Consider the following 25,306-nt stretch of genomic DNA (forward strand, 5'->3'; position numbering starts at 1 on the left):
CCCGTACGGACGGCCTTGCCCCCCCCCCCCCGCCGCTGCTCCCCACTTTCCGCCGCTCCCCCCACCCCGAAAAAGCAAAATTGTAGCAGCCCCTGCCCCCCTCCCTTCCTCACTACTCTCAGCTCCGCCTCCCGACATCCTCCGTCTGTGCCCCGCCCCCTTTGGGGGTCGTCGCCGCCATTCCCCTTCTCCATCGGGCCCCCCTCCCTCTTACCGGGCCCGTGCAGCGCCTCTCTCCTCTGTCCGAAGGCGCTGCACGGGCAAGAAGAACGCTGAATCAGCTGATGCCTGCCTTCGCGATGGCGCGTCTTTCTCCTGCTGCGCCCGCCCCTGTCTGACGTCAGTGTTACTGACGTCAGACAGGGGCGGGCCCAGGAGGAGAAAGACGCTCTATCGCGAAGGCAGGCATCAGCTGATTCAGCGTTCTTCTTGCCCGTGCAGCGCCTTCGGACAGAGGAGAGAGGCGCTGCACGGGCCCGGTAAGAGGGAGGGGGGCCCGATGGAGAAGGGGAATGGCGGCGACGACCCCCAAAGGGGGCGGGGCACAGACGGAGGATGTCGGGAGGCGGAGCTGAGAGTAGTGAGGAAGGGAGGGGGGCAGGGGCTGCTACAATTTTGCTTTTTCGGGGTGGGGGGAGCGGCGGAAAGTGGGGAGCAGCGGCGGGGGGGGGGGCAAGGCCGTCCGTACAGGACGCTCCTGATGAGCGCCCTTGCCCCCTCCCGATCCTTTTTTTAGTTTTATTTTTTTATGTGTCAATTCAATTTGCCATGTGCTTGTGATTTGACTGTTTGTGGCATGCGCAGAGCAGCTAACATAACGCTTGGCTGCTCTGCGCATGATTTGGGGGCCGATTAACGATGTGTATTGTGATTCTTTGATACATTGTACGTTTCAATACCGATTCCAGCATGTGTGACTTTTTTTTTTGGTGCATTTTTCGTTATTTTAAAATCGTTAGGGACTTTAACGATTTAGATTTTTTTACGTTTGGTTGCTGCATCTGCCTCTAAAGCAGAAAGCACTGCTGTAATTCTATCTCGTAATTTTTGATTAGTATACTGAAACAATAAGTCTCTCTGGGCAAATTTTGCTCTCAAGCAACCTTTTTTAACCACCCAGTGTGGGTAGCCACGATCAAGGAATCTGGAAAATAATTCTTGTGCTTGCTGTTCAAATTCTTCCGACATCAAACAAATCCATCAAATACGGAGATATTGGCTCACAGACAAACTCACTTTCAAATTATAAGTGTGAAAACTTGAGTAATGTAAAAAAGAATTTCTAGCCACAGTCCAATGTAACTTAATTTGAATAGTAGTTCCTTCCTGATATAAATACAAATTTTGAAAGTCAATATACTTCTCTGTGGCTAGTGCTTGTAAACTGTAAAGCTGAAGACAAAGAATGGAGCCAGGTGACAAATTCCCTTAATTGTTCAGCTGACCCTTCACAATGAAAAAATATACCCCTGTATTCTTTATAGCGTGACTTAAGCTGCACACACAAATCCAGTCATATTCTGAATTTGCACATGCAGCTTAATTACTTAACAAGCCAATCAGTGCCGATAATTGCCAATTAACAAGCAATTATTGATACTAATTGGCATTAATTAGAATTTACATGCAGAACTGTCTAAGTGTATTCTATGAACACTGAAACCAGCAACCAGGGAGTAAATCCACTAAAAAAACTCAATGTAATATCCAAGAACAATGTGGATTACTACAACACTACAAGTTCTAAACACAATCACTAACAAGGAGAGGAAAAGGCCTCAGAAGTGTATGGTTCGCAATTAGCATACAGCACCCTGCAGACAAGCTTCAGTCACTGGCAGAAAAACCTCTCCCTCCCTCCCTACCTTAACTTAATTTTATTTCACAACAATTATTTCATTTTCACTATTTTTAAAGTATTTTTATAGTCATTTCTAAAAATGCCACTGTTTCTAGTTATAACAGTGCTTAAATCATTACAGCGCACTTATTTTATTCAGCAGTATTTTGCACATCCCCATTCAATAACATGATACGTGTAAATTCTAAGTCGCATAATGGAAAAGAGGACATGGCCATGGGCATAGAATGGATGGATCGTGGGCATTTCTAAAATTTATGTGTATTGCTATAGAATACACCCGGTCAGCATTTAAATTTAGTCACGAGGACTGGCACTCGGCATATTTTGTAAACTGCATAGAAATTTAGGCTTATTCTATAAAGTATGCCTAAATTGAGTTGTACTTTATAGAATACGTCTAGGTGTATTTTGTTTTGGTGCCAATTTTTTAGGCGTGATGTACAAAATTCTAGTCTATATTGTCCAAAAACCGACCCACACTCTAATATAAGATAAGCTTTTGCATTTTTTCTGTGTTGATATATTAAAAAATAAAGATATTGATGGACTTTTTATATATTAAAAATTGGACACAAGGATCAAAAATTGGATACAGATGGCACTTTCTGGTGTACAGTAACTACACAGTATAAGTGGAAAACCCCTATGTTGATTGTCCTCCATCCTTTAAAAAAAACATAATCTATATAGTATTTGTATTCTAATGCTTTGTTTTTTTGTATATTTGTTCACCTTTTGTTTTGGGAGGGGGAGGCATACAATTATTGGATATATTATAAAGGCAGCAGAGGCTCCTAAAATAACCCCCCTTGCATAAATTTATACCTGCATAACATTGAGAAAGGTATAAATGTGTACTTGTAATTTATGGGTATATGTATGTATGTATTTTATAAAATGTGTGTGTACATTGCAATGCTACCTCTGCTCTGCCCAAACTCTGTTGTTCACAGTGCCTACATGCAGGTCACATAAAACTTTGCTTGCTTTTGTTGGCACATGTATTTGTACACAAGCATATACCCACATGATTGTATAAGAGCCTTGTCCCACATGTAAATAAACCACGCTTTATATATGGAACATGTTCTATGAACGCCAAAATCCCACGTGACAACAACAGTGGAAGGAAAATGGGAAGTGGACCGATGACTCAAGAGACCAAGACTATTATGCAGGATGGTTTATTGTAGACTTGACATAGATCTGTATTTTGGCCACAGGCCTGCCTCACGAGTCTTTGTTGTCTGCATGAATAAGTAAAACTCCAGAAGAGAATTAAGTGATTCACTGATTGTCTTGAGAAAGACCTTTTGTAAAGAGTCCGCAAAGACAGCTGAAAAAAGGTATATCTTGCTTTTAAAAAAGCTTATTGTAATGCCAGAGAGTGCAGGGTTGAATAATGAATGCACCAGTCGCACACACAGTATATGGTATTTCTTTATTTATTTGTTACATTTGTACCCCACATTTTCCCACCTATTTGCAGGCTCAATGTGGCTTACATAGTACCGTCAAGGCGTTCGCCAAGTCGGTTGATAACAAATACAAGGTTATATTGTATACCTAATTGTAGCGCTGACTGCCAGCGTTGTATCAGGGTATCCTGATTGCTACAATTAGGTAGACCATACACTGTGTGCTCAGCTGGTGCATTCATTATTCAGTCCTGTAAGAACAAACTAATCAAGTGAAATCGTTGGTATTGACTCCTGAGTCAGGCCCTTTGTAGCCGAAACACGGCACGTCAAGTCATCAGTACATGTCATTAATTTTTCTACCACACCATTCATTTTCTGGACTTTTGTGTCACCTTTGCTGTTTGTGCTTCTGCTTCTTCTATAAAATTAACCCCTTCTTGACTAGCTTTTAGGAGTTAATTTTCCTGAAAACACAAAAGAGGCCATTTATGGAAATTTACTCAGGAAAGGGACATTTTGTAGGAGACCTTTTACTAATGGCCATTGAAAGCCATAATTCGCATTTAGTGCATGAAAAAAAGGCTTACAGCAAAACGTTGTGTGGTAATTTGCCAGTGTGCGCATGCTAATCGCACTTTAAATAAATTTTAAAAAAATATTTGGGGGATAAGGCGTGTCATGGGGGGAATGAGTGTGAAAGTATCTAACTAGTGCATTCACATTAGTGCATGCTAACTGGATAACGGAGACTTAACACAGGAAGGAGGTGGTAAGTGTTCCACATTAATATAGGTGTTAATGGAAAAATTAGTGCAGAACCTGCAAAGAAATATTTTAAAAGCCCTAAATATCAACACATTTAATCTGGCCTTAGCATGCAGGAAACTCCCTTGTTAAAACGTGTTAAACCCAGATTTTAACGCATTTTAGTAAAAGGGTGCCTTAGTTTCCTAATTATGGAATTATGCATCTGCTGATAGCCAACTGAGGCCTGTGCAAATCTGATGAGTATTTGTCTGTCTCTGGGATTGCAAATGCTTGGATACCTACAGCACCCTCTAACTGCATGTCCTTTTGTCTTTTTCTTTTTATGTTTCTATGTGGTTGGCATATCTCCTTGAACCATGCTGTTGCATGTGCTTGCCCCCCTTTGTCCTGGGCCTGTGTCCTTATCTTGTGCTGCCTCCAGATAGCGGTGGGTGTGCTGACAAATGCGCCACAATGTCTGTCACATTAACAGCTGTGAAGAGAGTTCAGAGTTCTCCAAACCTATTGGCTGCAGGTATAAATAACTACTAACCAACAGAACACAAAACTTGAATGGCTTTGTTTAACTGCACATTTCTGCAATTGAATCCTTTCAAAACACTTTTCCTCTTTCCCCTAAGAAATGTATGGTCTAATGTGCTAATTGTCCCTGCTTGTCCCAGCCTCACCTTATAGTTTTCTGAAGAGGATATGTTACCTTGTAAGAAAGCAGTTTAAATATTAGTATTGCAGAAAGACTCATGGTACAATCGCATATAGATGTCTGACTATGTGACTTCTATTGCAAGTGTAATACCGTGTCATGTAGAAAGATAATATATGCAGATTTTATGCACAAAAATCTGCAGCTTTTGGGGGGGGGGAGGGGGAAGAACATGCCAGACACACATGCACAAAAGTTTCACATTAACTGCAGCTTTTGTGCACATGTTTGCACAAAACCGAAAGTGTGGGCAACAATATCATATTTAGGTAGAGCAGAACAGGCACTGATGTGTGCTTTCACTTTCCAATTTGTTGGAACACACGAACATGTCTGTTACTCCCGCTTGCCTTTGAAACTTGCAGGCACTTTCTCCTGGTCGCAAAAGAAGACACAACTGGTAGTTAGATCTCAAAAACTGCCAACAAATCCTCTCCTCTAAGCCTTCTATGCAGACACAGACCTGGAGATACATTTTTTGCATTCTGCATGCAGTGAATGCCATTGCTTCTTTCTTGGCATTACTGTGGAATACTTAAATGCTTCATTGCCATACATTTTAATGCCATATGCAGCCATGTATTCCTCACAAGTTAGCTCAATCCCACTCTCTATTACTTGCCACGTAAAAGCTGTGGTAACCCCACATTAGCTTTTTGTTGAGAGTTGAGGGAGTTGAAGAGTTGAGGTAGTAGTTATTAAGGTGCAGAAAAAGTTGGGCTTTTACAGCGCCTTATTTTCCCCCTGGGAGTGACTAACCTGTGGGGCCTCTTGCATGTGGCAAAATTAAAATTTGTTGCTAGTAGGTGGCCAGCATTGGCAATCATACAAAGAATAGGCCAGGTGCTTTTTCTTTTTTTCTGAAGGAGCCCAGTTTAAAAACAAACTCACTTCATCATGCCATTCAGCACAGCTCTATGTTTCACTGTATTACTGCCATTCCATGTCAGAGGCAGATGCAGTGAACCATAAATGAACGCATCCCATTTCAGATTGTCAGAACATAACAAAAGTAGTCACTAAATGAAACGGACAGCAATCAATCACACTTCCCAGCCCCAAACAGAAAGAAAGCAGCTGTAGTTCAATTAAAGAGGGATTGTGACACTTGCTGCAACCTTGTTTATCCATTTGTTAATTGTTAATGAATTACTCTATTAAAACTGATTCACTGAGGTAGATTGTTAACAAGGGAGAACCTGTGATTGCTGGATACTTACAATCAAATATGTTAATGCCTGAATTTATTGTAGGATTCAAACAAGCAAAGCATTTTTTCTGGAGTCAGCTTATAAAATCATGGCATGGCAGCAGAAAGCTCCTTTAAAGGACACTTATACAACTACAACAACATATTTCTGCATAAAAAAAGGGTTTTGTTAGTTGTGTGATGCAGCAGCAGCAACAGAGTTAATTGTAAAACACCAATTCCTAAGTAATTCCTATACATTGTGGCTGTAGCAAGACTTTTGGGGATCTTACAATGTAACCTTGCGATAGGATTCAGTGTCTAGCTGTTTATAATCTTATATTAATGTTTCAGTTTCCATAGGTTGTCAAAATGCAACTATTTACACAGAGCCACGATTAGAATTATTACCAAATTGGAGTTCCAGTTTTATTAATGTGGCATATTAGTTTCATAATAATAATTATAATTGTTATTAATAGACTTCTAGCATATTGGAGTTGATATTCAAAGTGATTTATTTTGTATGTATTTATTTTATTTAAAAATGTATAATCCACGCTATGTTGCAATTCTAGGCAGATAACACTAAAAACATACATAATAAAATTAACAAACGTAACATAAGATAAAATAAATGACATTTAACATACAACAAATTTACATAAAGCTCACTACAGAGTAACCAATTCCTTAAGGAGACTTAGGGGCCCTTTTACTAAAAGACGGTAGGAGCGTGCGTCAAAACAACATTATTGGCAGGCAGGTGCACTGCAGTATTTGTGCTCTTGCCGCACGCTGTTTCCCGTGGTAGAAAATAAAAATTATTTTCTAGCGTGGAGGCAGGGAGTAGGCATACCCGGCAGTAATCGGTGTTGGAAAGGGCTCAGGCAGTAATGGCTGCATGCTAATTGTGAAATTAGCACACGGCCATTTAGGACGCCAATTGAAAAAAGGCTTTTTACAGCTGCGGTAAAAAGTGGCCCTGGCGCCTGGCAATCCCACATGCCAACACTACCGCAGGCCACGTTTTACCATGGCTCTGTAAAATGATCCTTTAGTAAAATGAAGCTTACACAGCAAGAAGATTAAACTACCATATACATAAACTACTCCATATAATACCTCATGGAATGGGATAAAAGATGCAAATGCATACTAGACGAAATAGCACCCTAAACTCGAACGAGCATGGAAAAAATCAAAAGATGAACACACGCTCAACACATGGAAACAATTTATTTATTTATTTATTTGTAACATTTGTATCACACATTTTCCCAACCATTAGCAGGCTCAATGTGGCTTACATTATACCGTAAAGGCGATCACCAGGTCCGGTAGATGTTAAACAAATACAGTTTAAAATAAGAAAGTAGAAATACACTATAAGACAGACCAAAAGATTATACTATAAAACTAAAATAGGGACAGATTACAAAGACACAAAGAAATTATACCAACTCGTGAGCAAACTCCTAGACACCAACCTGGTCACCACATCAAACACAGACATCCCGTCTGCAGATAAACTTGCTAAGTATTTCAATGAAAAAATTGTAAACCTACGCAACACGCTACCTCAGGACAACACTGACATCGAAAACTTCCTTAATGAGTTGGACACAACCACTAGAGAATACCCGGCTGACCGAACCTGATTAAATTTTGCCCTCCTCACCGTCGATACAGTTGCACGGGCGATCAGCAGGTTCTCCAACACTCACTGTAAACTAGATACCTGCCCCAACTACCTAATGAAATCCGCCCCTGACCACTTCATAGTAGACCTAACATCCCACCTAAATTACATGCTACAGCAAGGTCTCTTCCCTAAGGAAAATGGCAATATCCTACTCACCCCAATACCAAAAGACACCAAGAAAAAAAACAAACGAAATCACCAACTACCGTCCAGTGGCATCCATGCTGTTGTCAGTCAAATTGATGGAAAGCATGGTAGCCAAACAACTTACAGATTATAAAAACAAATTCTCAATATTACACGATTCACAGTCAGGTTCTCGCCCCCTCCACGGCACAGAAACAGTACTACTCACTCTCCTAGCCAAATTCAAGCAGGAAATAGCAATAGGCAAAAACATCCTCCTCCTCCAATTCGACATGTCTAGTGCATTCAACATGGTAAACCACAATATATTAATAAGATTACTAGATAAGTTCAGGATTGGTGGAAACATACTTAGCTGGATCAAGGGCTTCCTAACCACAAGAACATATCAAGTGAAATCAAACTCAAATATATCATCACCATGGAAAGCAGACTGCGGAGTACCACAAGGATCACCACTATCACCGATCCTCTTCAACCTAATGATGACCCTACTAGCCAAGTCCTTATCTAGCCAAGGCCTTAACCCCTTCATCTATGCAGACAATGTCACAATATACATTCTTTACAAATCTAAACTGACAGAAATCACCAATGAAATCAAGATCAGCTTGAACATCATGGACTCTTGGGCAAATGCATTTCAACTAAAACTCAACAAAGAAAAAACACACTGTCTTATCCTCTCATCCCAACACAGTGCGGATAACCCCACAATTATCTACACCCCAGATTACACCCTCCCTATCTGAGACAACCTGAAAATCATTGGCGTTACATTGGACTGCAACCTAACAGTAGAGAGCCAAGTGAAATCCACAACAAAGAAAATGTTCCACTCAATGTGGAAACTCAAACGCGTGAAACAATTCTTCCCGAGGAAAACATTTCGCAACCTGATACAATCAATGGTGCTAAGCCATGTAGACTACTGCAATGGAATTTATGCGGGATGCAAAGAACAAACATTAAAGAAACTTCAGACCGCTCAAAACATTGCAGCTAGACTTACATAAGTACATAAGTAATGCCATACTGGGAAAAGACCAAGGGTCCATCGAGCCCAGCATCCTGTCCACGACAGCAGCCAATCCAGGCCAAGGGCACCTGGCAAGCTTCCCAAACGTACAAACATTCTATACATGTTATTCCTGGAATTTTGGAGTTTTCCAAGTCCGTTTAGTAGCGGTTTATGGACTTGTCCTTTAGGAAACCGTCCAACCCCTTTTTAAACTCTGCTAAGCTAACCGCCTTCACCACTTTCTCCGGCAACGAATTCCAGAGTTTAATTACACGTTGGGTGAAGAAAAATTTTCTCTGATTTGTTTTAAATTTACTACACTGTAGTTTCATCGCATGCTTATCTTTGGAAAAATGCGATTTGAAAGTGCAAAACTCCTCCGCGAAAAACTATACTGGCTCCCAATCAAAGAACGCATTGCTTTCAAAATCTGCACTCTGGTTCACAAAATTATCTACGGTGAAGCCCCGGGATACATGACAGACTTGATCGACCTACCAACTAGAAACACATCCGAATTAACACAGACATACCTAAATCTGCAATACCCAAGCTGCAAAGGACTCAAATACAAATCAATTTACGCATTCGCTTCTCCTACATAAGCACACAACTGTGTAACGCATTACCAAAAGCCTTGAAAACTACTTACGACCACCTAAACTTCCGGAAAAAAACTAAAAACTAATCTGTTTAAAAAGGCATACCCTACCAATCCAACATAAATGCCTGATCTCTGCAACACAACAAAACTAAAGTACGTAAAGGACATAACAGAACTCTTCGGTTGTATGATTCCCTAATGTGGCTATAGCACATGAACTTTATCTTACCACAACATCACTTTGTATTTGTTTACACCGGAATCTGCAAACGCCTCTCCGGTACTATGTAAGCCACATTAAGCCTACAAATAGGTGGGAAAATGTGGGATACAAATGTAACAAATAAATAATAAAAATAAATAAACTGCAGAAAAGACCTGAGCAAACAGATGTGCTTTCAGACATTTCCTGAATTAAGTTATTGAAGCAATTTTGCACAGCTCAAATAGAAGAGCATTCCAAAGAGTCACTCCTTCCTCACATGGTAGGGAAGCCCTGCCCAGCACATCCCAGGATGCGCTGGGCAGGGCAGGGTTTTACCATTTTGGAGGCGGCACTGGAAGGAGGAGGGCCCGTGCCTCTCCCTTCTCCATACTACAAAGTACAGGGGGGGGGGCTCGAGGGACGCTAGACTACCAAGGTGGGTGTGGGGGGTGAAGGGGGTAGGGTAGCCCACTGGACCACCAAGGAATTTTTTTTTGATGTCGGGGGGATTAGGGGGCTAAAGGTCTAATGGATCTCCAGCCCCTCCCTCCCTGTCCAGGGGTGGGGTAGGAGAAGGCCACTGGGCCACCAGGGAAATTTTACTTGTTCTGGGGGGTTAGGGGGGCTGGAGGACCTCTAGCCACTTGCATGCAGGGGGTGTGCGGGGGCCTGCAAGAATGCAGTTGGTAACTGAACATACGATATTTTAGAAGAGAGGAGGCTTTTTTTTGGCATCGCCATATGATATTCTAGAAGAGAGGAGACCAAAGAAGTCTTCTTTTAAGTAAAATTTCACCAGTGTATGTTCATACACTAGATCATCCGAGATTGTTCAAGACCCCTGAGGCAGGCCTTATGGCCGAAACACGGCCGTGTCGGGTTGTTTTTTTAATACAGTAAAGTGTTTTTTGGTATCATCACTTGTTTTTTTTCCTCACTTTTTTTATTTCATATCTGCTGGACAGGGCTCCCCATTCCTCCCCAATTCTTGGCAAACCCTAACACTGCCCAGTGAGTATTGGAGAGGAATAGCAAATGCCCTGTTTAGCATGCATTTGCATACTACTTGCAGTCAGAGTCCATGGGCACTAGTATAATGCTAATAGCCTCTAGCACCCGTGTTTGCTTCTGATCATTGGCCCCTAAGTGCTAACTCGTGCTTAATACAGCAAAAAATAGCCTAGTGTGGGATGTGCTAAAGTGTTCTCTGTTAGTTTTGACATCTGTGTGCAACAGTGTAATTTTTTTTTGAGGAAGCGTGTCAGGGGCATGGAATGAACATGGATGTGCTAATCTGCTAGTGAATGCACATTACCACCACACTGGTTAACCCTTGATGCCTCCTAAATAGGAGGTGATAAGTGTTCCCACAGTAATTTTTTTTTTTTAATGGCTGTGTGCTAATGCTAACATTAATGCACGGCCATTAATGAAACAAATAGAAAAAAGCCCATTTTGATGGCCATGCTAGAAATGGCTTAGTGCACCAGAAAGGAATGCATAAGGACACTGTAAGCCCATTTCTTAACACAAGTTTAGTAAAAGAACCCTTAATTCATGTGTTAAAATTTTAACCAGTTATTGCATATTAACTTGTGTTAATGCACTTTAACTCAGATTATTTAACATAAGCCCCATTATTGTCAAAGGGGTCTATTTAGCAATAATGGACTAGATTCTATATATCATGCCGAAAAAATTGTTGCTGAAAAAAATATGCCTAAATTTAGGTGTACTTTATAGAATATGCCTAAATTTCTGCACGGTTTATAGAATATGCCATGCGCCCATCCGCATGACTAAATTTAGTCATGGGCAGTTACACCAAATAAAACTTGATGTAAATTTCAATACCTAAATTAGGCACAGACCAGCTGTATTCTATAACAACAGGCATAGATTTTAGAAATACCCACAACCTGCCCATTCCACGCCCATGTCCACACCCCCTTTCAACCATTACATTACAGAATACACTTAGACAGTTGTGTGCATAAATTCTAATTAATACTGTGACGAACGCCTAGCCACCCACCTGAGGTTGCCCAGCGGCCACTTAGAGGATCTATCCCCAGCACAGCTTAGGTCTGCCTGCACCTGCCGCTTGTGCTCTACACTAGCACCCTCCTCCTTCCATCAATTAGAAAACTAACTAAAGTAAGCTCCTTGAGCAGGGACTGTCCTTCCATGTTAAATTGTACAGCGCTGCGTAACCCTAGTAGCGCCTTAGAAATGTTAAGTAGTAGTAGTAGTATATACTGCCTAAACAGAACCTGGGAAGATCCTTAGCAAAAAAGATCTGTCTCTTTCTTCTTCCAGGCTAAGACTAACAGTCAGCACTACTGGGTAATTTTTTCAAACTCCAGGCCAATCAGAGCCCAGAACAGTGAAGTTTCAAATAAAAAAAACTGGTTACATTATTACAGACACTTCCTATTATCTGTGTGCCAAATAAAGAAAGAAAAGTCAGTTCTCTGTAACAGCTTTAAGCATAAACATGCACTATCTGCTGGCCAAACAGGAGAAGTACACTTCAAAACATAATGCAGGAAAATATCCAATACATTTTACATGCAGAAAACACACTGTTTCTTCACAAATACCAATTAGTGTCAATAATTGCTTGTTAATTGGCAATTATGGGCGCTGATTGGTCTGTTAACAAATTAAGTTGTCTGCAAATCAAGAATATGACTGGATTTGCACGCACAACTTAAGTCACAATATATAGAATCCAGGGGAATATGCATTAAAACACGTTAGGGAAGGGAAATGATATACTGACTTTCTGAGGTTTTTGCAACTACATTCAAAGCAGTTTACATATATTCAGGTACTTACTTTGTACCAGGGACAATGGAGGGTTAAGTGACTTGCCCAGAGTCACAAGTAGGTGCAGTGGGAATTGAACTCAGTTCCCCAGAATCAAAGCCCACTGCACTAACCACTAGGCTACTCCTCCACATGTAGCCCTAAATTTGAGAACAAGGAGTAGAAGCAACTTAAAGCAACGGTATCTGCAGCTGTGCCTTTTTGAACTGGTAGTTTTCCTTCTGCTCCTTTGGTCTTTTAACTCTGTTGGAACTGGTCTCTTCTGGACCACTGCATCAAGAGCCTTAATTTACAGAGTTTTTCTTGTTATTTTATATCCCATTCCAACTCCACCCAGTCATTACAAATGCAGCCCCCCCCCCCCCCCCCCATTTTGTATTCTATTCTAACTCACTTAACCAGTCATCACAAATCCAGGCCCTCCACATGGCAGCCCATAACACTGCCATTAAGCCACTAGGCTAGCACAAGCAAAAATACTTTTTATTCTTGACAGTCAAAACATGCCAAATAATGATGCATCCATTTTTCTGTGCTGCTTTTTTGCTGCATGTATGAAAGTAAATGTTTGTTACTTTTTCTGAAAAATGTCCTACATACCAGTACCTATATGCATTTTGACTATATATCATGATGAATGCAGTTAAGCAGCATTCTGATAATGTTTACCTTGGCCAGGCGTAAGCATGAATACAGCATATGCTGCTCAAGAAGGAATTCAGAGAAACATAGTTTTAAAGGTGTGGCTGTGACTATAGTCTATGCTCATGCTGTTAATTCCAAGAAAAGTGAAAAAAAAAAATGAAAGATAAGATCTGGGCATAAGATCTAGAAAAATGCTCTGTCTAGCAGTTATGCCAGCTGATGTTTTAAGACTTCCCAGTCTTCTACAGTAACCCTGGTATATTCAGTATTTGTTCCAAATATTGTCTATCTAATAAGAGAATCTTAAAATTTTCTACATTTCTGCTGATACTTTTTGCTTTTGAATTAGCAGTTCTTTGGGCCTCCTCTATCTGTCTCATTTTTCCATTCTAGTGTTATTTTGACCATCACATGGTCTGAAAGTATTATAGGAATTATCCATAGCTTTGTGTTCCATACCTTCTTTCACTAGTCTCTTACGCCTTTGTCTCCAAGTTTATTCTTATCTATTTAATTATTTTGTTGACTTATTAATCATCCATCCCTCAGAAGGCCCAAATTGATATTAAAAGGCAAAATATAAGTACAATACATATAATCAAACAATACAAGACTCATACAAATTAACAATAGAAATCACATGGCCAGAGCATTCATGAGATAGGTTCATGTTAATTACAGAATAAGGTAATGTGGCTTATAGCCTAAGAATTAAGTACATCATTCAGGATGTTATATTAATTTTTATACTGCCTTCCTTCAGCACGGTCCAACCCATAAATAGCAATGAAGTACAACATTCTAACCAGATCTGATAAAAGTGCTTTTCCATTTAAAACATTTTCATGTTTGTAAGTATACTTGTATATGCTTTGTATATTTGCATTACTTCAATAAAAGTTAAAAGGTTAAAAAAATGTCTCCTGAAGAATTAGCGTAGATCATCTTAGATGATCTATGCTAATTCTTCAGGAGACATTTTTTAACCTTTTAACTTTTATTGAAGTAATGCAAATATACAAAGCATTGCACATAACAACATTATAAACAAGATTCCAACTCCCCCCTCATATCCCCCTCCCCCATGACAACAGTGGCTACTACAGAGTATGTCTGAAGTCCAGCATTAGTAAGCAAAGATGCTATCCCTCATGAACAGGGAGTTCCTCCTGAACCTGTCTTCCATTGTTCATAAACTTGCCAAATGTCATAAAATTTAGTGAGTTGTCCTTGTTGCAAAGCTGTAAGCTTTGGTAATTGGAAAATACAAGCCAGCTTCTGTAGGGTGTGAGATAAAGGAGGTAGGACAGCCTGTTTGCATGCTTGTGCTATAACTAACTTACTAGCCGTGAAAAGCAGCATGGCTAGTTTGTGTTGGGGGACAGTAACTATAGTTAACTTATGATCAGTGGCGTAGCCACAGGTGGGCCTGAGTGGGCTGGGGCCCACCCACTTAGGGCTCAGGCCCACCCAACAGTAGCACACATTTAGCGGTAGCTGGTGGGGATCCCAAGCTCTGCCAGCTGAAGACTTCCCCCTGATGGTAACAAAAACGCTACTCTCCGTGATACTGGCACAGGCTAAGCTTTCAGCGCAAGGTGGAAAGAAGCATTTTCCTGGTGGTGGTGGTGGGGGGAGAACACTTGGCGCCCACCCACTTCTTCCCTAGGCCCACCCAAAATCTGTTTTCTGGCTACGCCTCTGCTTATGATGCAGCAAACAATAAGCTGCCTGTAGTGGGTAAATATTCCCCAATATTTCCTGCAGAGTGTCTATTACCATAGCCCAGTGAGTTTTCACAATTGGGCACATACACCACATGTAGAGGAAAGTCCCCCGCTCTCCACAGCCTCTCCAACACAAATCCGAGGTTCCTGGAAACATTTTCTTAAGTTTCACTGGTATATAATACCATCGATAGAAAATCTTAAAGCCATTTTCAATCAGATTACTAGTAATAGATATTTAAATGACCTTTCCCATTCTTCCCCAGTGAAGGATGAATCCAGGTCTTGCTCCCATTGACTAGTGTAACAATGCAGCGGAGTCTTGTATAGCAACAGAGCAGAATATAGGCAAGTAATCCCGTAGCTCCCCCTCCCACAGAGGGCTTGTTCTAATAAGGTTTCCTGTAAGCTGTTCCTCACGTGCTTTGCGTTGAATAAAATCCCTAATTTGTCCGCATTGAAAATCGTCCCTTGAAAATAAACTATATTCATCCTTCAAGTCTGCAAAAGGGACATACTCCCCCTCCTCCTATATCTGTCCTAGGGAGCGTAAGCCATTACAGGCCCATCTCCTATAAGCCGTGTTCTGAAGCCCTAGATCAAAGGAGGAAGCATATTGTATAGCTGTAGAGACATGATATTTCCCATCTGGAAAGAACTTCCCATGAACCTTATACCATGTTTGTAAGGGATAGCTAACTACTAATGGAGATATCTGGGCCAAATGAAGAAGGTCCTTCCTCGGGAGCCAGGGAACTGCCCACAAAGGAACAGTACCAACCAAATGCTGTTCCAAGGTATCCATTTTTTTCATGCTGCCCTGCATCCAGTCAGCCAAAATACACAATTGCGCTGCTTTAAAATAGAGCTCAAATGAGGCACTCCCATACCCCCCTTGAGTTTGGCCTGGTATAGCATAGATCTCCATACCCTAGACGAATGCTTCTTCCAAATGTAAGCAAAATTTCTCCAGTTCAATCGGCAGAAAAAATTGTGTGGAATGGGAAGGGGAAGCACCATGAATAAGTAGAGCAATTTAAGTAACGACATCATCTTAACTGCCTGGATCGTAAGCTCATTGAGCAGGGACTGTCTTTCTATGTTAAATTGTACAGTGCTGCGTAACCCTAGTAGCGCTTTAGAAATGTTAAATAGTAGTAGTAGTAGTAGTAGTCCCCATCCAGATAAGAGCCAGGCCCTCCCATTGATCCAGCTCAATCAACAATTGAGTGAGCTTGGCCAGAAAATTAGCATTGTACAATCTCCCCAATTGAGCTGTCACAGAAATTCCCAAGTATTTAATATGTTTCCTGGCCCAGTGGAAGAGGAAGTGTTGCTGAAGATGTAGGGTCCTAGATGCTTCCAAACTAAGGTTCAAAATTTCTGATTTTGTCATGTTTACTTTAAAACCAGAAACCTCCGCATAGCGGGTCAATAGCTGGGATATCCTCAATAGTGAATCTTCCGGTTCAGTCAATGTCAACAAAACATTATTAGCAAATAGCATAATTTTAATTCTTCAGTAGACATTTTGAAATATGCTTTGTACCTCGTTCAATCATTAAGGGGCTCATTTTCAAAAGAGAAAACATCTAAAAAGTGACATAAAGTAGCATTTGGATCTTTTTCTCACCAAGACATCCAAATTGGTATTTTTAAACCTCATTTTCTAGATGTTTTTCTATGCAGTTCATCTGAAGCATGTCCAGATCTCAAGGGGGCATGTCAGGGGTGTGTTAAGGGCAAGGTTAGGCATTACTAAAACCTGGATATTTTTCAGCCATAATAGAACAAAACAAAAACATCCAGGACTAAAATAGATGTTTTGAGCTAGACCTGTTTTACTAATGACTAAGCCACAAAAAAGTGCCCTAAATGGCCAGATGACCACTGGAGGAATAAAGGAATTACCCCCCTTACTCCCCCAGTGGTCACTGATCCCCTCTCACCCCCCACCCACCCCAAAATGTAAAAGAAACAGTATGTACCAGCCTGTATAACAGCTTCAGATGTTACAGCCAGTCCTATTAGAGCAGCAAGCAGTTCCCTGGAGTAGCATAGTAGTTGCTGCAGTGCACTATGGAGAAGGGGACCCAGGCCCATAATCCACTTTAACTGTTACACTTGTGGTGGAAAGTTTGAGCCCTCCAAAACCCATCAAAAAGCTACTGTACCCACATATAGGTGACACTTGCAGCCATAAAGGCTATTGTAGTGGTAGGGTATGATACATACCTGTAGCAGTTGTTCTCCGAGGACAGCAGGCTGATTGTTCTCACGACTGGGTGACGTCCGCGGCAGCCCCCACCAACCGGAAATAAGCTTCGCGGGACGGTCAGCACGCAGGGCACGCCCACCGCGCATGCGCGGCCGTCTTCCCGCCCGTGCGCGACCGCTCCCGCCAGTTGAATGACTAGCAAAAGATGAAACACACAACTCCAAAGGGGAGGAGGGAGGGTAGGTGAGAACAATCAGCCTGCTGTCCTCGGAGAACAACTGCTACAGGTATGTATCATACCCTTTCTCCGAGGACAAGCAGGCTGCTTGTTCTCACGACTGGGGTATCCCTAGCTCTCAGGCTCACTCAAAACAAGAACCCAGGTCAATTGAACCTCGCAACGGCGAGGGTATAACAGAAATTGACCTACGAAGAACAACTAACTGAGAGTGCAGCCTGACCAGAATAAATTCGGGTCCTGGAGGGTGGAGTTGGATTTACACCCCAAACAGATTCTGCAGCACCGACTGCCCGAACCGACTGTCGCGTCGGGTATCCTGCTGGAGGCAGTAATGAGATGTGAATGTGTGGACAGATGACCACGTCGCAGCCTTGCAGATCTCTTCAATAGTGGCTGACTTCAAGTGGGCCACTGACGCTGCCATGGCTCTGACACTATGAGCCGTGACATGACCCTCAAGAGTCAGCCCAGCCTGGGCGTAAGTGAAGGAAATGCAATCTGCTAGCCAATTAGAGATGGTGCGTTTCCCGACAGCGACCCCTAGCCTGTTAGGGTCGAAAGAAACAAACAATTGGGCGGACTGTCTGTTGGGCTGTGTCCGCTCCAAGTAGAAGGCCAATGCTCTCTTGCAGTCCAATGTGTGCAACTGACGTTCAGCAGGGCGGGTATGCGGCCTGGGGAAGAATGTTGGCAAGACAATTGACTGGTTAAGATGGAACTCCGACACCACCTTCGGCAGGAACTTTGGGTGGGTGCGGAGCACTACTCTGTTGTGATGAAATTTGGTATATGGAGCATGAGCTACTAGGGCTTGAAGCTCACTGACCCTACGAGCTGAAGTAACTGCCACCAAGAAAATGACCTTCCAGGTCAAGTACTTCAGATGGCAGGTATTCAGTGGCTCAAAAGGAGGTTTCATCAGCTGGGTGAGGACGACGTTGAGATCCCATGACACAACAGGAGGCTTGATAGGGGGCTTTGACAAAAGCAAGCCTCTCATGAATCGAACGACTAAAGGCTCTCCAGAGATGGCTTTTCCTTCCACACGATAATGGTAAGCACTAATCGCACTAAGGTGATTCCTTACTGAGTTGGTCTTGAGGCCAGACTCTGATAAGTGCAGAAGGTATTCAAGCAGGTTCTGTGCAGGGCAAGAACGAGGTTCTAGGGCCATGCTCTCACACCACACGACAAACCTCCTCCACTTGAAAAAGTAACTCTTTTTAGTGGAATCCTTCCTAGAGGCAAGCAAGACCCGGGAGACACCCTCAGACAGACCCAACGCAGCGAAGTCTACGCCCTCAACATCCAGGCCGTGAGAGCCAGGGATTGAAGGTTGGGGTGCAGCAACGCTCCGTCGTTCTGCGAAATGAGAGTCGGAAAACACTCCAATCTCCACGGTTCTTCGGAGGACAACTCCAGAAGAAGAGGGAACCAGATCTGACGGGGCCAAAAGGGCGCGATCAGAATCATGGTGCCGCGGTCTTGCTTGAGCTTCAGTAAGGTCTTCCCCACCAAAGGTATGGGAGGATAAGCATACAGGAGGCCGGTCCCCCAATGGAGGAGAAAGGCATCCGACGCTAGCCTGCCGTGTGCCTGAAGTCTGGAACAGAACAGAGGCAGCTTGTGGTTGGTCTGAGAGGCGAAAAGGTCCACCGAGGGGGTGCCCCACGCTCGGAAGATCTTGCGTACCACTCTGGCATGGAGCGACCACTCGTGCGGTTGCATGACTCTGCTCAGTCTGTCGGCCAGACTGTTGTTTACGCCTGCCAGGTACGTGGCTTGGAGGAGCATGCCGAACCGACACGCCCAACGCCACATCCCGACGGCCTCCTGGCACAGGGGGCGAGATCCGGTGCCCCCCTGCTTGTTGACGTAATACATTGCAACCTGATTGTCTGTCCGAATTTGGATAATTTGACAGGACAGCCGATCTCTGAAAGCCTTCAGTGCGTTCCAGATCGCCCGGAGCTCCAGGAGGTTGATCTGCAGATCCTTTTCCTGGAGGGACCACAGACCCTGAGTGTGGAGCCCATCGACATGGGCTCCCCACCCCAGGCGAGATGCATCCGTCGTCAGCACTTTCGTGGGCTGCGGAATTTGGAATGGGCGTCCCAGGATCAAATTGGTCCGGATGGTCCACCAGAGCAGTGAAGTGCGGCAACTGGTGGAGAGGCGGATGACATCTTCTAGATTCCCGGTGGCCTGGAACCACTGGGAAGCTAGGGTCCATTGAGCAGATCTCATGTGAAGACGAGCCATGGGAGTCACATGAACTGTGGAGGCCATATGACCCAGAAGTCTCAACATCTGCCGAGCTGTGATCTGCTGAGACGCTCTGGTCTGCGAAGCCAGGGTCAAGAGATTGGTGGCCCTCGCTTCGGGAAGGTAGGCCTGAGCTGTCTGGGAATTCAGCAGCGCTCCTATGAATTCCAGAGACTGAGTTGGCTGGAGATGGGACTTTGGGTAATTTATCACAAACCCCAGCAGCTCCAGAAGTTGGATAGTGCACTGCATGGACCGGAGGGCTCCTGCCTCCGAGGTGTTCTTGACCAGCCAATCGTCGAGATATGGGAACACGTGCACTCCCAGCTTGCGTAGATAGGCCGCTACCACCACGAGGCACTTGGTAAACACTCGTGGGGCAGAGGCGAGCCCAAAGGGCAGCACACAATACTGAAAGTGCCGTGCGCCCAGTCGGAATCTGAGATACTGCCTGTGAGCTGGCAGTATCGGGATGTGAGTGTATGCGTCCTTTAAATCCAGGGAACATAGCCAATCGTTTTTCTGAATCATTGGCAGAAGGGTGCCCAAGGAAAGCATCCTGAACTTTTCTTTGACCAGGAATTTGTTCAGGCCTCTCAGGTCTAGGATGGGACGCATCCCCCCTGTTTTCTTTTCCACAAGGAAGTACCTGGAATAGAATCCCTGCCCTTCCTGCCCGGGTGGTACGGGCTCGACCGCATTGGCGCTGAGAAGGGCGGAGAGTTCCTCTGCAAGTACCTGCTTGTGATGGGAGCTGAAAGACTGAGCTCCCGGAGGACAATTTGGAGGCAGGGATGCCAAATTCAGGGCGTATCCGCACCGCACTATTTGGAGAACCCACTGGTCGGAGGTTATGAGAGGCCACCTTTGGTGAAAAAATTTTAACCTCCCTCCGACCGGCAGATCGTCCGGTACGGACACTTGTAGGGCGGCTATGTTCCCGTGGATCCAGTCAAAAGCCCGTCCCCGGCTTTTGCTGTGGAGGCGCAGGGGGCTGCTTAGGCGCACGCTGTTGACGAGAACGAGCGCGCTGGGGCTGTCCCTGTGCCTGACGAGGCCTTCGGGCCGGCTGGTTGTACCTACGCTTTGCAAAAGAATAGGGCGCAGCCTGCCGTGCCCGGGAAAAACGCCCACCCGTGGGGGCGGGTGCTGAAGGCGCCCGGTGGGAGAGCTTGTCGAGAGCGGTTTCCCGCTGATGCAGTTGGTCCACCATCTGCTCGACCTTCTCACCGAAAATGTTATCCCCCCGGCAAGGGACGTCAGCCAGTCTCTGCTGGGTGCGGTTGTCCAGGTCAGAGGCACGCAGCCATGAGAGCCTGCGCATCACTATACCTTGGGCCGCAGCACGAGATGCCACGTCACAGGTGTCAAAAATCCCCCTGGACAGGAACTTTCTGCACGCCTTCAGCTGCCTGACCACCTCCTGATAAGGCCTGGACTGCTCCGGCGGGAGCTTATCGACCAGGTCCGCCAGCTGTTGCACATTGGTCCGCATGTGGATGCTCATATAGAGCAGGTAAGATTGGATGCGGGTCACGAGCATGGAGGATTGGTAGGCCTTCCTCCCAAATGAGTCCAGAGTGCGAGACTCCCGCCCCGGGGGCGCCGAGGCGGTATCCCTCGAACTCCGTGCCCTCTTGAGAGCAGAATCCACGACCGCTGAGTCATGGGGCAACTGGGGCCGCATGAGCTCTGGGTCAGAGTGGATCCTGTACTGGGACTCTGCTTTCTTGGAATGGTGGGATTAGTTAGTGGTCGCACCCAGTTCCGGAGCAGCGTCTCCTTCAGGACATTGTGCAGCGGTACCGTGGAGGACTCTCTAGGTGGTGATGGATAGTCGAGGACCTCGAGCATCTCGGCCCTCGGCTCTTCCACAGAGACCACGGGAAAGGGAATGCTTATAGACATATCCCGCACAAAGGAGGCAAAGGAGAGACTCTCAGGAGGTGAGAGCTTCCTCTCCGGTGACGGCGTGGGGTCCGAGGGAAGGCCTGTAGACTCCTCGGAGGAGAAATATCTCGGGTCCTCCTCTTCCCCCCACGAGTCCTCGTCCTCGGTATCGGACATTAGCTCATGTAGCTGAGTCCGGTACCGGGCCCGGCTCGACGTCGAGGCACCAAGGTCTCGGTGTCGTCGAGCGGTGGACTCCCGCGCCGGCGGGGACGGAGCTCCCTCCATCGACGTCGACGGGGACTCCACCTGCGTGGCTGTCGAGACCGGCACCGCAAGCGGCGGCGGTGTCGACTGCCCCGGCGCCGGGCTAGAGCTCGCCGGCGCCACAGTCATCGGCGCCGAGGGCGCAAGCACCCCCGGCGCCGGCACAGCCTGGCGCATCAGCCCTTCCAGGATCCCCGGAAGGATGGCTCTGAGGCACTCGTCCAGGCCCGCTGCCGGGAAAGGCGGTGGGGCCGGTAAGGGTGTCGGTGCCGGAAGCTGCTGGGGGCCAGGAGATGGCACCGAGGTGCCGGAACCCCGACGCGTCGGTACCTCCACCACCGACGGAGATCTCTCCTCTCTGCGATGACGCTTCGGCGTCGACTCCTCTTCAGGGTGCACCGAGGGCTCCCGGTGACGGCGCTTCTTGTCTTTTTTCCGGTGCACGTCACCGGTGCCGGAGGGCATGGAGGAGGAGGAGGTCGATCCCCCTCGGTCTCGGGGTACCGGGTCCGACAGGGTTCGGTCCCGTGGCTCACGAGTTGAGGGAGTGACCGGGGCCGACTGCCCACGCGGTCTCTCTACCCCACTCTCGCCGGCGGACCGGCGGGCCGACGGGACCTGTTCTCCTGGGGTCGCTGCCATCGGTGCCGATGTCTCGGGCATCGATACCGGTACCGAAGAACCGGTCTTCGATACCGATGCCGTCGAGGTCGACGTCGAGGGGCCGGCGCAAGTTCCAAAAAGACGGTCCCGCAGAACTTGCCTCGCAACCTGAGTCCGTTTCCGGAGACCGAGACACAAAACGCACGACTTGAGATTGTGCTCCGGCCCGAGGCACTGGAGGCACCAAGCGTGGGTGTCGGTCTGCGAGATCGGCCGGCCGCAGCGACCACACTTTTTAAATCCACTCGGGACCTTCGAGGACATCGACGGAAAAATCGCGTCGGCGAAGTCAAAGTCGGCAATGGTGGCTAAAATCACACCACGAAAATTGTAACCGACCGAGCGGCCACTAGGCCGCAACGAGGCGTCCCCGCTAGAAAGCGAGGGAAAAGAAGGAGCGCGTGCTCCACACGCGCAAAATTTTTTTTTTTTTTTTTTTTTTATAAAAGAGAAAGAAGAAAAAGAAGAGGCCGAACAGGCCAAAAGCGACGATCCGCGTAAACGCGGTCGAAAAAATCCGGCGGCTGAAACGAGAGAGAGGGGAAAACACAACTCTCTCAGTCGCGGAAAAAAAGTAACTGGCGGGAGCGGTCGCGCACGGGCGGGAAGACGGCCGCGCATGCGCGGTGGGCGTGCCCTGCGTGCTGACCGTCCCGCGAAGCTTATTTCCGGTTGGTGGGGGCTGCCGCGGACGTCACCCAGTCGTGAGAACAAGCAGCCTGCTTGTCCTCGGAGAAAGTTGGGTACAGTAGATTTTTGGTGGATTTTGGAGAGCTCACTATACAATATAAGGGAGCAATGGTGAGATGTGTACCTGGGAGCTTTTAGGTGATGTGGACAGCAGTGCCCCCTTGGTTGCCTCACTGCTCTGCTGGAATGTCTGTGTGGCCAGTCTACTAAGAATAATGGCTCCTCCTACATCCCAATGGCTTGATTTTGTGTGTTTTTCACTTGGACATTTTTTATTCAAAAATGGACCAAAAAGATAAACGCACAGAGCACAAAAACATCTAGCAAGTGGACATTTTTGAAAAAAAAAAAAGATAGACGTTTTGCTGTTTTGAAAATGGCTATAGTTGCTATTTGGATTCTGGACGTTTTGAGCAAAACGTCCAGTCAGACTTAAATGTCATATCAAAAATGAGACATCATATCGAAGATGTCCCTCCTCAACTCTCTAGACCTAGCAACGTATTGAAACAAAGAGGAAAAAAGCATACAAATGCAGAAACAGTTCCCATTTTGCTTCCATTTATTTAGTTTGTCACAACATTCCGTTGTATGAGATACAACAGAAGCCCAACGTCTTGAACTTTCTCCTACATATCTGTCAAAAAAATGTATGCAGAGCTCTATAGTCCCTATTCCCATCACTTTTCAACAGCGAGATGCTCCTCTTTGGGAGGTAAAAAGAAGTAGTTTTCTTTCCCCAGGTCAAAAAATAAGATCTGCTGCCTGGTTAAGCCCACAAGTATAGTAATTAACTGAGAGGTCATCTACCATAGGAATGAAACCTGCTGTTACACCATCAGCACAGCTTCAATAGTTGGGCTCCAATGAGATACAGATCTGGATACAAAGTGGAGAACATTGTTCATGATCTAATCATAAATCAAATCAATTCTTGTATACCGCTAATATCCCCTTTTCCAGGGTTCAGTGCGGTTTACATTCTAGGTGAGACAAAAGTTGATAATGATGCAGCAGTGCTCTGTGTTTATAATATCCCCAGTATTCCTCATAATTGAAAAAATACTACACCTTTCTGGTCATTCACATGGAAGCATAGGATGGCAGCATGATGGGCAGCATGACTTGTGCAGGTCAAAAAGGAAGATCCACCTCCTCCCTATGAGCCTCATGACAACATTATGAAAGTCCACACGCTTTGTTTAAAATAGAACTGCAGCCTTTCTGCTCACTATAATGTTAAATCATTTAATCTCTGAAAAATTCCAAGCTTTATAATAACCGTACCTACTAATACCTGGTTTTTAAAAATTCTGTTTATATATTCCTCAGGTTATGCATATCATTAAAATAATTCTACATGTTTTCATTTCTTCTTTAGGGCATGATTCTTATTCACCAGACTCAGGTAATTAAAATGTATTGTTTTAATTACTTCTTGCAAATAAGTCTTCCTGTTTTTGTGTTTGTTATTTTTTTATATTTGTGAATCTTTAGTTTTGTTAATAAGTATATATGTTTACAATATTTTAAATGGACAGCCCTTTCACACGTTTAAGGGATAATTTTATAAGGGCCCCTTTTACTAAGGCATGCTGAAAAATGGCCTGTGGTAGTGTAGAAATGTGTTTTGACCGCGTGTGCAGAATCATTTTTCAGCACACCTGTAAAAACTGCCTTTTTCAAATTTTTGCCAAAAATGGACATGCGGCAAAATGAAAATTGCCGTGCGTCCATTATGGGTCTGAGACCTTTCCACCAGCCATTGACCTAGCGGTAAGGTCTTACACAGTAACTGGGCGGTAATGGTCTATGTGTGTAGAATGCCGATTACCACCCAATTACCGCCTGCGCACCAGAAAATATTTTCCAGTATTTGGCATGCGTAAAAAATGAAATTACCGCATGGGCCACGCGTTAGTTGGGCATTAACTTGGAATTGCCACACGGGTGCATGTAGGCACTTACGTAGCTTAAGAAAAGGGCTCCTAAATCTTTTTTGCAAATAAAATGCTGATTTATGCAAGTACTACTACTACTACTTACTACTACTTATCATTTCTATAGCGCTACTAGACGTACGCAGGGCTGTACACTTGAACATGAAGAGACAGTCCCTGCTCGACAGAGCTTACAATCTAATTAGGACAAACAAACAGGATAAACAAGAGATAAGGGAATATTAAGGTGAGGATGATAAAATAAGGGTTCTGAACAAGTGAATAAGGGTTAGGAGTTAAA

General features: G+C 44.8%; 1 protein-coding gene across 2 annotated transcripts in view; it reads left to right on the forward strand.

Annotated features, from left to right (window-relative positions):
• Nucleotides 1–25,306, forward strand: part of SORBS2 (sorbin and SH3 domain containing 2) — a 610,065-nt gene that overhangs the window by 281,848 nt on the left and 302,911 nt on the right. For both annotated transcript variants that reach the window (XM_030191487.1, XM_030191488.1), the window contains exons 4-5: nucleotides 4,475–4,567; nucleotides 24,447–24,473. In XM_030191487.1, the coding sequence (XP_030047347.1) occupies nucleotides 4,475–4,567; nucleotides 24,447–24,473 (120 nt within the window). The remainder of the gene's footprint in view (nucleotides 1–4,474; nucleotides 4,568–24,446; nucleotides 24,474–25,306) is intronic.

The sequence above is a fragment of the Microcaecilia unicolor genome, chromosome 2, assembly GCF_901765095.1.
Source record: "Microcaecilia unicolor chromosome 2, aMicUni1.1, whole genome shotgun sequence".
Lineage (NCBI taxonomy): Eukaryota > Metazoa > Chordata > Amphibia > Gymnophiona > Siphonopidae > Microcaecilia > Microcaecilia unicolor.